The sequence below is a fragment of the Procambarus clarkii genome, chromosome 49 (genome assembly GCF_040958095.1).
Source record: "Procambarus clarkii isolate CNS0578487 chromosome 49, FALCON_Pclarkii_2.0, whole genome shotgun sequence".
Lineage (NCBI taxonomy): Eukaryota > Metazoa > Arthropoda > Malacostraca > Decapoda > Cambaridae > Procambarus > Procambarus clarkii.
Window position 1 is genome coordinate 26,469,218 of NC_091198.1, and position 14,988 is coordinate 26,484,205.

The window sequence follows — 14,988 nt, forward strand, 5'->3', positions numbered from 1 at the left end:
ACGCGCTCGGTTGGTTGCTTCCCCGGATGCCCCGGGGCTGCCCCGCTTTGCTTTTCGAGACCCGGACTTGGGGGTGGGGGTCGCTTCGATCCTGGTTCAGTCCGCACCTCCTCGTCCTTCCCCTTCTGTTCGTTCTGGTCCCCCGCCCCTGCTTCCGGCCCCGAAGCGTCTGAGGGTTTCGGGGTCGGAGCAGGGGTTACTTGATCTCGAGACTCGGGCAGCTTCGGGGGTTGCCCCTTCCGGGGGGGCGGCAGAGGCATTCGAGTCTTGTCTCCCGGCCGAAGCTTCAGGGTCTGACCAGTGGGCCCCCCTTCCTCCAGCTTTTCCGGCTGCTCCGTCCTTGTCTTGTGGGGTCGGGGCTTGGGGAGAGGACTCGGCCTCGGGTCCTGTGGTGACGGACCTCGAGGCTGGGGAGGGGCTGACTTAAGGGCCTTGGGCCCCGCTGGACCCCGCCTGGGTTTTTCTTCCCACTGAGCGGGGCTTATTGTTACAAGGAGTGGGGTTTTCTTTCCCCCCCTCTGCGTACGAGTTGGATTTGGTGTCGGCCCCTCCCCGGGTACGGTTCCGTGTTCCCCCGGGTACGTCGGTTCCGTCCTTCCAGAGGTTTTCGGCTTATCGCATCCAACCTGGTGTGGTGCGAGCGGCCTTTGCAGCTTACCTCCTGCGTGACCCGGATTATGCCTCGGAAATGGATCCGTCCACGTTCAGGTTTGGGACTTCGTTCCCTTTCTGGCTCCGTTACGAGGTTCCGGAGTCATCCTGGCTAGCAGACTGCCCCTTGTTTGGTCTGGATTCCTGGCATTCCTTCTGTCGTTCCCGCACGCTGGAGTGGTGGGAAGCTTCCACGGTGCTTCAGGTTTTCCTGAAGCCTGGCTGGTTTGGGCTCCCAGCCAGTCAGCTTGCTTGCTAGCCAGGGATTTGGTTCTTTCCCAGCTCGCCGGGTTCGGGTTCTTGGTGAACTGGAGGAAGTCCCATCTGGTTCCCTCTCAGGTTCGGACTTGGCTGGGTCTCGTGTGGGACTCTCGAACCGCCTCCTTGTCTCTCCCTCCGGAGTCTCTCCTGCGGCTGCGGTCCCGCCTTCGTCTGTTTCTGGAGGGCCCTCGGGTCACCCGGCGGTTGCTCGAGGGGCTGTGCGGGAGCCTGAACTTCGCGATGGTGGTCTACCCGCCGGGTCGGGTTTGGCTTCGATGGCTGTTCTGGTTCCTTCGGGGTTCCCCCTTCCGCCTCTCTCGCGATCGCAGAGTTCGACCCCCGGGGGACTTGCGTCGGTTGCTGCGTCACCGGCTTCCTCTTCGGGTTTTTCGGGGTTCAGTGCCTTGGCGCCTACCCGAGCCCTCGCTCGATGTGTACACGGATGCGTCGTCTCTCGGCTGGGGTTTTGTGACCAGTGCTCATCAGGCCGGCCAGGGGCGTTGGGATCCGTCCTTCCGTCGAGCTCACAGTACGGTGCGGGAGTTCGCGGCAGTGTGGTTTGCTCTGGGGAGGATTCGGGTAGCCCGCGGATCGACGATTCGGCTCCATTCGGACTGCTCTCCGGTGGTTCATTGCCTGAACCGCGGGGGTTCGATGCGGTCCTTGTCTCTTTGGGGTTGGTCGCTTCGGGTGACTCGTCTGCTGAGTTCTCGGGGTTTGGCTCTCCTGGCGGTTCACGTACGGGGCGTGTCCAACGTCTTGGCCGACGCCCTGTCTCGCTTCGTTCCCCTCTCCACGGAGTGGACGGTCGACGACGAGTCCTTCCGTTGGCTTTGCCAGACGTTCGGGCGCCCCGAGGTGGACCTCTTCGCGTCGGCGTGGTCGCGGCGTCTTCCCGTTTATGCGGCGCCCTTCCCCGATTGCGAGGCCGTCGGGGTCGATGCCTTTCGGCTCGACTGGTCGAGGTGGGGGTTCCTGTACCTCTTTCCCCCAGTTCGGCTGTTGCTCCAGGTCCTGACTCGCTTAGAGACTTACCAGGGGAGAGTGGTCCTTCTGGCCCCTTGGTGGCCGGCCCAGCCTTGGTTTCAGGCGCTGGTTGCTCGGTGTCCGAACCCGAGGGTTTTCCCGCGGCTCCGCCTCTTTCAGCAGATCGGCCCGGTACGTCACGTAGCTGGTTCGATCTTCTCCTCGAGTCTTCGCGTATGGTTTTTTTGACTCGAGTCTATCATCATCTCTATGGTGATCAGGTGGCCTCCTTGTTGGTGTCCCACCTGAGGGCTTCTTCTCGGCGGCAGTATGAAGTTTCCTGGCGGTCCTTCCGTTTCTTTTTGCGTCTTCGTCGTGTTAGCTCCTTGTCTGTTCGGGTGGTCTTGTCCTTCCTCTCGTGGTTGTTTCAGGACCGTCATCTTATGCCTAACACTGTCGCTTCGTATCGTGCGGCGCTGGCGGAGCCGCTTCAGCTTGCTTTCGGTATCGATGTTACGTCTGCGCCGTTTCGCAAGCTGTCTCGTGCATTGTTTCACCTCCGGCCTGCTCATGCGTCGCCTGAGCCGTCCTGGTCTTTGGACAGAGTGCTCGCTTTCCTTTCATCTCCTCGTTTCGTTGTGGCCCCTTCGGTCCAGGATTGTTTTTCCAAGGCACTTTTCTTGTTGGCTTTGGCCTCTGGGGGTCGGGTAGGGGAGCTTCATGCTCTCCTCCGGCGCAGGGGTTTCTGCTCTTTTGGTCGTGGTGATAGTTTTGTTCGTTTGCAGCCGTCTCCTTCTTTTCTGGCGAAGAATGAGACTGCTGCGTTCCGGAGGGGTCCATGGGTGGTTGATGCTTGGTTGGTCAGGCCGGGGGTGCATCATGTTTTGTGTCCGGTTGCGGCGCTTCGCCGTTATTTGCGCGCCACAGCTTCTGTGTCCGGGGACGCGCTGTGGGTTGATCCGGTTTCCCTTCTTCCCTGTTCGCGGGTTCGGGTCTCTCAGGTCGTCCGCAGGGTTATTAGGTCTAGCCAGCCTGCGGTCTATCCCCGTGCCCATGACGTTCGTAAGTTCGCGGCTCTTGCTGCCGTCTTTGGGAATATGTCTTGGTCTGATATTCGGGCGCGGGGATTTTGGCGGTCGAACAGGGTCCTGGCTGCTCGTTACCTTGTGAATGTCCCTGGCCCTCGTCGGGCCTGTGTTGCTTTGGGTCGGCGGTTGCAGCCAGTTGTCTCGGCTTCGAGTTGAGGGGTGAGCGACGACCGCCTCCCGGGTAAGTCCCTCTTTTTCTGTCTGTGGGTAGTTAGCTCCGGGGAGCCGACGGGGCTCCCCCCAGAAAACCAGCGTTGAATGTAATGAAACGCCATTTTCTGGGTGAGTCCCGGAGGCTCCCCGGCATCCCTCCCTCCCTCCGGTCGGCGGTTTTTCGCGTTTTTGACATCCAGCCTCAAGAACTGAGGTGTGGGTAGCCGGCGCGGGGGGTCTGGGGCTCCCCCTTCCCCCTCCCGGGGAGGGGGGAGCTGCGCAGACAGCGGCGCGGCAGTGTGTGACGTCACACTAATTTGCTTGTTTTCGGTTGGGGAGTTCTATCCACTAGTTCGGTATTAGGTAGCAATTTTAACCAGAATAGGGGTTTGTTTTGGGGCGCTTACCTTTCTGGGTGCCTGTTCCGGTCGATGGCAGACATAGAATGCTTCCAACTACACGGGGGCTTCTATAGGCCATTGCTCCCCTTGCCTCTCTGAGGGGGCCCGGTTCTGGCCGTGGTCCCCGGTAGGCCTAAGAACTCCATACACATGACTGATGCCAAAGTCTGACATTAGCATATCAGCCTGGGATAGCTCCGGGGAGCCTCCGGGACTCACCCAGAAAATGGCGTTTCATTACATTCAACGCTGGTTTTTTTTCAAAATTACATGCGCCTGTGGGGAAGAAAGGATATTATACCCCTAGCATGTTAAGGGTTAAATGAGATTATAATTTGAATTCTGGCTATACAGCAGCTATCCCACAGTCACTCAGGAAAGAATTAAGGTGAGCTTCAGTGGTTATTGAATAGGTTTTTCCAGTGTCAGTCCACCTAGCTATAATTTTACCATTTTGCACAAAACAATGTTTAATTATAGGGGAATTTATGCAGAATTTTGCAGAATACAATGCTTCTAACCAGATGGGGGTTTCTATAGGCCATTGCTCCAAGTGCCTGTCTGAGGGGGGGCCAGGTTCTGGCTCATGATCCCCGGTAGGCCTAGAACTCCATTCACTTTGAATGATGCCAGGGTCTATACATTCATGTCAGCCCAGATAACTCCGGGGAGCCTTCGGGTCTCGTCCAAAAAAGGGCATTTCATTACATTTGATGCTGGTTTTTTACTGTCTCACTCTGCCACCTTTTGAGTTGATTTACTCTCTTCCCCAAGGCTTCCCATGGAACGAACTGCGAAATGGCCGAAGCCATTTCGTGTTCGTGCTGTGTTCATTTTTGTGTTTTTTGGTCCTCTTATTTTAGTTACAGCCTCTTTCATTTTATTTTGGTTTATTATATTTTGTAGTAACAAGGCTCCACAGGTGGCTGATACTTTACCTGTTTCATTTTTCTGACTTGGTGCATAAAGTATTCACCTAGTTGTGCTTGCGGGTGTTGAGCTCTGCTCTTTCGGCCCGCCTCTCAACTATCAATCAACTGTTTCTACTACTTCCCCCCCCCCACACACACACACACATATATATATATATATATATATATATATATATATATATATATATATATATATATATATATATATATATATATATATATATATATATATATATTTTCTGGTTTAGGGCTTCTATCCCTCTAACTATTTTCTTAGCATCAGGGCTTAATTGAAATAGGAGTTCTCCAAAATTCATTTTCGTACTTTTAAGGTGAAGAAAAGAAGTGATTTACTATAGTGTGTATTACACTTATTTGTATAATTTGCACGACGTTTCGAACCTCCATGGTTCATTCTCAAGTGAACAGATCTTACAATACTAGTTGATTTTATACCCGCATTAGGTCAGGTGATAATACAATGAAGGTGAAAACATGGGGGGATACATAAGGGATAAACATAGGGGCTGCAGAAGGCTTATTGGCCCATACGAGGCATCTCCTATCTAAACACAAAGATTAATCCAGTGTAATTGGCCTGTTATGTTGGACATTGTCTTCTGTGTTGGCATCGATATGTTCTTGTCTTGTCCTTACAAGACAAGAAGGAGTCTTGTCTAAGAAGGAGTCTTGTCTAAGAAACTTGTCCTTACAAGTTGTAAGGACAAGACAAGAACATATCGATGCCAACACAGAAGACAATGTCCAACATAACAGGCCAATTACACTGGATTAATCTTTGTGTTTAGATAGGAGATGCCTCGTATGGGCCAATAAGCCTTCTGCAGCCCCTATGTTTATCCCTTATGTATCCCCCCATGTTTTCACCTTCATTGTATTATCACCTGACCTAATGCGGGTCAGGTGATAATACAATGTAAATATAAAAAGTAAATATTAAAACACTACAACAAAACATTTATATTTACATGTGCAGTATTATATTTACATAAAAAAAAGTCATACAAGTATGGATGTTTTTGGGAGTGGAACGGATTAAATTTATTTCCTTTATTTTAAATGGGGAAATTTGTTTCTTAAGACGAGTTTTCCAGGTAAAGAGCTTGGTGCTAGAACGGATTAAACTCGTTAATAGAGGTTCCACTGTATATATATATATGCGAACAAGCCTGAATGGTCCCCAGGACAATATGCAACTGAAAACTCACACCCCAGAAGTGACTCGAACCCATACTCCCAGAAGCAACGCAACTGGTATGTACAAGACGCCTTAATCCACTTGACCATCACGACCGGACATAATGAGGTGATAGCCTAAGCTATTTGAACCACCCCACCGCCGGCACTCGGATAGTAATCTTGGGCATAGCATTTTACCAAATCACCTCATTCTTTGGGGCACACGTGAGGAACACAAATGCGAACAAGCCTGAATGGTCCCCAGGACAATATGCAACTGAAAACTCAGTTGCCGGCGGTGGGGTGGTTCAAATAGCTTAGGCTATCACCTCATTATGTCTGGTCGTGATGGTCAAGTGGATTAAGGCGTCTTGTACATACCAGTTGCGTTGCTTCTGGGAGTATGGGTTCGAGTCACTTCTGGGGTGTGAGTTTTCAGTTGCATATTGTCCTGGGGACCATTCAGGCTTGTTCGCATTTGTGTTCCTCACGTGTGCCCCAAAGAATGAGGTGATTTGGTAAAATGCTATGCCCAAGATTACTATCCGAGTGCCGGCGGTGGGGTGGTTCAAATAGCTTAGGCTATCACCTCATTATGTCCGGTCGTGATGGTCAAGTGGATTAAGGCGTCTTGTACATACCAGTTGCGTTGCTTCTGGGAGTATGGGTTCGAGTCACTTCTGGGGTGTGAGTTTTCAGTTGCATATTGTCCTGGGGACCATTCAGGCTTGTTCGCATATATATATATATATATATATATATATATATATATATATATATATATATATATATATATATATATATACAGTGGAACCTCTATTAACGAGTTTAATCCGTTCTAGCACCAAGCTCGTTACCTGGAAAACTCGTCTTAAGAAACAAATTTCCCCATTTAAAATAAAGGAAATAAATTTAATCCGTTCCACTCCCAAAAACATCCATACTTGTATGACTTTTTTTTATGTAAATATAATACTGCACATGTAAATATAAATCTTTTGTTGTAGTGTTTTAATATTTACTTTACCTTATGAAGAGTAGTTGCTGGCTTGAGGGAGACGATGGGGAGGTGGGAAGGAGGAGAGGGGTTATGGTGTGGAAGGAGAATCCACCTCTGAGTCAGGCGGACTCTCTCTTCTTGGGAATTTCACCCAAATTTCATTTCAAATGTCACACAAGGATGCGTTAGACCAGCACCAAATAAAAAACTACGTTGATTACACTCGTTGTGTCAACAATATAATAGTCTTACCACGAAGATACAATACAATGCCGTTTTCTCAAATAGGCAATGTGGTTATTAAAGAAAACGGAAATTTCATGGCAAACATGTATACAATCACCAAGTCGATCGGATAAGAATTGGATTTTATAGAAATATTTGCTCAAATGACGCTTGACTGCGGTGTTTGGGTGCATTCAAGAGAAAAAAAGTGTGTTACGTTCAAGCAACATATACCTGCGAAAGTGATAACACTTTCATAAAGTGTTATCACAAAGTGATAAATTAATTAAACATTTTCACACACCGGGTTGTCACTGCTTTATCAGGGGAGCTTTTCCAAGAATGCGTTCACCTTTTCAAACATTCCAAACACTTCCCTGATCTCAGTGGAAGAGGCAGCATCCTCCCTTACCTCCTCATTTCCTTACTAATGGAGTAAATTGTTGATGAGGACCTGCCATACTCCCTTGTGAGATCAATCACACAGACACCACACTCATGCTTTGCTATAATTTCCTTCTTTAAATCTACAGTAATTGTGTCGATCTTCCTCCTGACAACACTATCTTTAGCAAGCAGCTTCTTTGGAGACATCGTGTGTTACAAATTGTAGTCGCAAAACCACTAAAAACCCAAAGAAAAGCTCAAATAAATCCAGAGGGATGCTTGTTGTGTGCGATACAACAACAACACTGGCGTCGGAGGCGTCCGAGAATTTGCGAGAACCCGTGAGATGCTAGGAAGCACCATGTGGTTTTGCTCGTTAATAGAGGCAAGCTCGTCAATAGAGACAAATTTGCTGTGAGTGGCTTGCTCGTTACTGGAAAAACTCGTTAATAGAGCCACTCGTTAATCGAGGTTCCACTGTATGTATATATATATATATATATATATATATATATATATATATATATATATATATATATATTATAATACACATGTCTTTTTGGGAATAAAGTATGCAATGCGTTATACAGTGGTACCTCGGAATGCGAGTGTCCCTGTATGCGAGTTTTTCGGAAGACGAGCAGTATTTACTCCAAAAATTTGTCTCGGAAGGCGAGGGTTACCTCGGGACGCGAGTTTGTTGATACGCGTACAGGCCGACCTAGCGCGTGGTGGTTCGGCGATCGTCGCCCCTCTGCTCCGCCGCCCCTCAGTTTACCATTGTCTCGCGCTCAGTGACTACCCCCACATCAATTCTTCTCGCGGATTTTCAGTGTTTTGTTGGATTTTTGGTGATTTGTCTATACAATTTGTTATTATATATCTCACCATGGGTCCCAAGAAAGCCAGTGGTAAGGATAAAGGCCAGAAAGCTCATGTGAGGATGACAATAGAGGAGAAACAAGAGATCATTCGGAAGCATGAGAACGGTACACGTGTTGTTGAACTTTGTAGGCAGTACAACAAAGCCACATCAACAATATGCACTATACTTAAGAAGAAAAATGAGATTATGGGTGCTAAAGTGGCAAAAGGAATAAGAACATTAACGACACAAAGACCACAAATACTTGAAGAAGTGGAAAAGTTATTAATTTGGATACACAACAAGGAGTTGAGGGGTGATAGTGTTTTGGAGGCCATTATTTGTGAGAAAGCCAGGGTGTTGCACGAAGACCTTCTAAAGAATACCCCTGCAACGAGTGATGCAGATACGAAAGAGTTTAAGGCAAGCAGGAGCTGGTTTGAAAAATTTAGAAAGAGAAGTGGTATCCATAGTGTTACAAGGCCAGCTCAGACAAACCAGCCGCTGGACGATTTATTGACGAATTTAAAGAGTTTGCAGAGGCTGAGGGATACCTACCGCAACAAGTGTTTAATTGTGACGAAACAGGACTGTTTTGGAAAAGAATGCCTAAGAGGACATACATTACCAAGGAGGAAAAATCCTTGCCTGGACACAAGCCTATGAAAGATAGGTTTACGCTTGTGCTGTGTTCAAATGCGAGTGGCGATTTGAAAATTAAACCCTTGCTAGTGTATCATTCTGAAAATCCAAGGGTTTTCAAACAGTATAAAGTGCAGAAAACCCATTTGTGTGTGATGTGGAAGTCTAATAAAAAAGCATGGGTGACTAGGCTTATTTTTTCGGAGTGGGTGAATGAAGTGCTGTGCCCTGCCATAGAAAAATATCTGCAGGAGAAACAATTGCCACTCAAAGCCGTGCTTCTCCTTGACAATGCTCCTGCTCATCCTCCAGGCTTGGAAGATGATTTGTTGCCTAGATACAATAAATTCCTCACAGTTAAATTCCTTCCTCCTAACGCCACTCCTCTAATTCAGCCTATGGACCAGAAAATCATAGCGAATTTTAAGAAACTTTATGAAAGGGCACTTTTCCGGAAAAGTGACTGAAGCCACAAACCTCACCCTCAAAGAGTTCTGGAGAGAGCATTTTAACATTTGTAGTGCTTTAAAACTCGTTGACAAAGCCTGGCAAGAAGTGACTCAAAGAACCCTGATCTCTGGCTGGAGAAAATTGTGGCCTGAATGTGCGAGAGAACTAGACTTTGAGGGGTTTGAGCCTATAAATGATGCGGCCTATTGTTGAGGAAATTGTTAGTCTAGGCCAGCAAATGGGCTTGGAATTGGATGGTGATGATGTGGAGGAGTTGGTGGAAGAACACAACGAAGAACTGACCACCGAAGAACTCCTAGCCCTTCAACAGGAACAGCAAGCCAACGCAGCAGCGAATGATTCTGCAGTGGAGGAGGAGGTGGCAGCAGCACCAGCGAATGTCCCTTCTGCAGTAATTAAGAAGGTGTGTCAGATGTGGGAAGAGATTCAAACAACTGTTGAACAGACTCACCCAGAGAAAGCTGTAGTAGGCCGTTGTCTTAATCTTTTCAATGACAATGTGATGCCTTACTACAGAGAGAGCTTGCGAAGAAGGGAAAAGCAAGCTTCCATGGACAGATTTGTGGTGAGGAAATCGAGCAGTGAGCCTCAACCAGGACCTAGTGGCACTCAGATAAAACGTCCCAGGGAGAGCACACCAGAAAGGTCCTCACTGCCTGATGTGATTATGGATGGGGACTCCCCTTCCAAACAGTAACTCCTCTCCTCCTCCCCCCTCCTCACCATCTTCCATATGCCTACAGCACTCAACAGCAAGGTAAGTAATAACTGGAACATAGTTTTGTAGGTTTATTTAGATGAATTAGGTAAATTAGGTATAAAAATTTAGTTTGATGTGGGGTTTTTGGGGTAGTCAGGAACGGATTAATTCATTTCCCTTTATTTCTTATGGGGAAATTAGCTTCGGAATGCGAGTTTTCGGAATACGAGGCGTCTCCAGGAACCAATTAAACTCATAAACTGAGGTATGCCTGTAATCTGGAAGAAAATATGATGGTCGATGCAATTCAAAAACCTGACTTTAGGAGGACATTATGGCAACCTTAGAAAATTTTTTAGTGAGTATAATTGGACAGACTTGTTGCTAGGCAAGGAAGTGAATGAGATGTATGTCAGGTTTTGTGAAATATATGATAAAGGCACAAAAAAATTTATACCAAAACAGAGAAGCAGAACTAGGAAACAGGATTGGTTCAACAGAAAGTGCGAGAGGGCCAGAGACCAAAAGACACAAAAATGGAATCAATACAGGAAGAGGCCGAACCCACAAACATACCAGTGATACAAAGATGCGAGAAACAACTACACGGCAGTGAGGAGAGAGGCAGAAAGAAATTTTGAAAAGGCGATTGCAGACAAATGTAAAACAGAACCAGGTCTATTCTATAAATTCATAAACAACAAATTGCAGGTAAAGGATAATATTCAGAGGTTGAAAATGGGAAATAGATTCACGGAAAATGAAAAGGAAATGTGTGAAACATTAAACGAAACATTCCAAAGTGTGTTTGTACAAAATGAAATTTTCAGGGAACCAGATACAATAACAATTCCAGAGAACAACATAGGGCACATAGAGGTGTCTAGAGACGAAGTGGAAAAAATGCTCAAGGAGCTAAATAAGAACAAAGCAGTTGGTCCAGATGGAGTTTCACCATGGGTTCTGAGAGAATGTGCACCTGAGCTCAGCATTCCTCTTCGACTGATTTTTCAGGCATCCCTGTTTACAGGAGTTGTAGCTGATGTGTGGAAAAAGGCTAACATACTTCCAATTTACAAAAGTGGAAGCAGGGAAGACCTCCTTAATTATAGACCGGTATCATTGACAAGTGTAATAGTCAAAATATTGGAAAAAATAATTAAATCTAAATGGGTAGAACACCTGGAGAGAAATGATATAATATCAGACAGACAGTATGGTTTTCGATCTGGAAGATCCTGTGTATCGAATTTACTCAGTTTCTATGATCGAGCAACAGAGATATTACAGGAAAGAGATGGTTGGGTTGACTGCATCTATCTGAACCTAAAAAAGACTTTCGACAGAGTTCCACATAAGAGGTTGTTCTGGAAACTGGAAAATATTGGAGGAGTGACAGGTACGCTTCTAACATGGATGAAAAATTTTCTGACTGATAGAAAAATGAGGGCTGTGATCAGAGGCAATGTATCGGACTGGAGAAATGTCACAAGTGGAGTACCACAGGGTTCAGTTCTTGCACCAGTGATGTTTATTGTCTACATAAATGATCTACCAGTTGGTATACAGAATTATATGAACATGTTTGCTGATGATGCTAAGATAATAGGAAGGATAAGAAACTTAGATGATTGTCATGCCCTTCAAGAAGACCTAGACAAAATAAGTACATGGAGCGCCACTTGGCAAATGGAATTTAATGTTAATAAATGCCATGTTATGGAATGTGGAATAGGAGAACACAGACCCCACACAACCTATATATTATGTGAGAAATCTTTAAAGAATTCTGATAAAGAAAGATATCTAGGGTTGGTTCTAAATAGAAAACTATCACCTGAGGACCACATAAAGAATATTGTGCGTGGAGCCTATGCCACGCTTTCTAACTTCAGAATTGCTTTTAAATACATGGATGGCGATATACTAAAGAAATTGTTCACGACTTTTGTTAGGCCAAAGCTAGAATATGCAGCAGTTGTGTGGTGCCCATATCTTAAGAAGCACATCAACAAACAGGAAAAGGTGCAAAGACATGCTACTAAGTGGCTCCCAGAACTGAAGGGCAAGAGCTACGAGGAGAGGTTAGAGGCATTAAATATGCCAAAACTAGAAGACAGAAGAAAAAGAGGGGATATGATCACTACATACAAAATAGTAAGAGGAATTGGTAAAATCGATAGGGAAGATTTCCCGAGACCTGGAACTTTAAGAACAAGAGGTCATAGATTTAAACTAGCTAAACACAGATGCCAAAGAAATATAAGAAAATTCACTTTTGCAAACAGAGTGGTAGACGGTTGGAACAAGTTAGGTAAGAAGGTGGTGGAGGCCAAGACCGTCAGTAGTTTCAAAGTGTTATATGACAAAGAGTGCTGGGAAGACGGGACACTACGAGTGTAGCTCTCATCCTGTAACAACACTTAGGTAATTACACTTCAACCCGTTCTCGCAAATTTAATAAGTCAATATTGACTTATTAAATATGTGCATAGGTGACATACTTAACATAATAGTTTCCCTTGAAAAGCTTCATAGAAAACACAGACCTTACCTAACCTACTTAGTATGTTAAGATAAGCATCTTATTGCTTCGTAATTACAATTATTACCTAACCTATACCTATAATAGGTTAAGTAACAATTGTAATTACGAAGCTATAAGATGGTTATTTTCACATACTAAGTAGGTTAGGTAAGGTCGGTGTTTTCTATGAAGCTTTTCAAGGGAAACTATTATGTTTAGTATGTCACCTATGCATGCAACTAATAAGTCAATATTGACTTATTAAATTTGCGAGAACGGGTTGTACACTTAGGTAATTACACACACACACACACACACACACACACACACACACACACACACACACACACACACATATATATATATACATAAACATAAATAATAGTAAATAAATAAATAATAAACATACATAAATAGTGTATTTATGGAGTGCTGGGAAGACGGGACACCACGAGCGTAGCTCTCATCCTGTAACTACACTTAGGTAATTACACACACACACCAGGAAGCAGCCCGTGACAGCTGACTAACTCCCAGGTACCTATTTACTTCTAGGGAACAGGGGCTTAGGGTGAAAGAATCTCTGCCCATCGTTTCTCGCCGGCGCCTGGGATCGAACCCGGGACCACAGGATCACATGTCCAGCGTGCTGTCCGCTCGGCCACCGGCGCCCACGAAAAGTGTTCAGTAACAAGTGTTCTTGTTCCAGTAACGAGTGTTTACTATACATAGTGTCAAGATTATAAATGTTTCCATGCAGGTGCTTGTTTTGGAGCATTCATTCTTTCTGATGGTTACTTGGTAATGTGGTGATCTTAGATACCCAGGCTTCCTTTACCTCTTTGAGGAAGTCAATTTCTGATATGGAATTCTGATTGCATATCACACTAGTCCATCCATCGTGGATGGAGTAGTGCAAGCTCCATCGTGATATGGAGCTTGCATATCACACTAAAGGCCTAGTAAGATATGCAAGACTCAGACGTTACTAAGGCTTACTTCCCCCACCAGATATGAGGTTCAGTACATTCAATAATGGAGTTTTTTAGTTCTATCTTGCTATGTTTTGCAGATATGCCATCAGCTCCTTAACATGCTAATATTAGCCAGTAATGTGTGACGAATTATTAAATACTAAACTGTTAATAAGTTATACCTGAATTTTGTATTATCTAACATAGATTCATTGTCCATACAGATGCTTCCTATGTGGCTGTGGCAGATGTTAAGAGTCATATTTATGTATTCTTTCAACCTGAAGCATTTGGTGGTGAACTGCGTAACAGAAAATCAGGGAAGAGAATGAATACAGTAGCAAGGCAACTAGTGATCTCCTTGAAGACTCATTCCGAGATCCTAGGCCTTCATGCTTCTCCCGGTGTCCTCTTTGTACTAACAGATGAAACACTTTATGCTTATTGCATACGCAACTTGTAGTATTTTGTGTGCATTTTGCTGGTTGCCTATTTCTAGAATATTTATGCATTTGAATATGTTTTAAGATGTAATGTGCACATTTTTTCTAATAAGTAACTTTATTGTAATTACTTGGATTATTCAGAGGAAAAATTACTGGCATACGATGTTCCCTTTGTCTGTTTACTCCATCACTTCTCGTATTGTATCTTTCACTCACTCGTGCGACACAATTAGTGTTTTCCTAAGTCTGAGTTTCTGTAGTAATTTTATCCATGCTATCAAGGATATAGGCTGACGTGTGTAACATGTTCTTAAGAAGAAATAAAAATGTGAAAATAATCAGATTTGCTTTAAGTATATATTGGTGAAGTTGAAGTCAACCTTATGCTATTGTAAAGCTGGTTTACAATAGCATCTCTGTCTACTGCCAGTCAAAATCTGTTCCAGACAAGTAGATTTTATCTTCCCCTAAGTACAATTGGACAGGTAAAGAAAATCCAATTATATATTATTGAATAATAAAGTTTAGAATTCTAAATATCCAAGTATTTGAGGGCCATTGGACTAGAGGGCCATTGTATTAATCGTTTCACTGCCTCTGCTTCACCCTTCATCTCATCAAAATGTTGCTTAAAAATGGCGATTTGTTAAATTTGTGATATTGCATTTATACAAAAAAAATAGTCTTTACTGTTGTTGTTGAGTAATTTTTGTTTTCATAATAAGAAAAATTTAGTCTTCATTTTCAAGTACAGTACACTATAAGATACAGTCCAAGTATTATATATAAATATCAGATCATAAGTGTTTCATAAACATATGCAGGTGTCAACATAAATACAACCAATAAACATACTAAACAAACAATTTTGTATTTGTTTTCCTTACATTTTTAATAAGTAAACATACATATATACATACACGCATACAATGGAACCTTGATTCGGCCAATCTCCGGTTGGAACGCCCACTTTCCAGGCCGGAATTACTCACCTGACTCGATGAACCAGAGTTCACTGAAGCGGGGGATGTGCGGATTTGCTTTGGATAGAAGGACAGAGTTCACAGACCATTGGAAAAGTTGTCCCATCATATCATAG

At 44.7% G+C, this 14,988-nt stretch overlaps 1 protein-coding gene across 2 annotated transcripts in view; it reads left to right on the forward strand.

Annotated features, from left to right (window-relative positions):
• The window catches only part of LOC123763243 (nudC domain-containing protein 1), a 280,109-nt gene extending 265,354 nt beyond the window's left edge, over positions 1-14,755 (forward strand). For both annotated transcript variants that reach the window (XM_045750346.2, XM_045750347.2), the window contains one exon: positions 13,668-14,755. In XM_045750346.2, the coding sequence (XP_045606302.2) occupies positions 13,668-13,906 (239 nt within the window). In that variant the 3' untranslated portion in view covers positions 13,907-14,755. The remainder of the gene's footprint in view (positions 1-13,667) is intronic.
• The last annotated feature ends 233 nt before the right edge of the window (positions 14,756-14,988 follow it).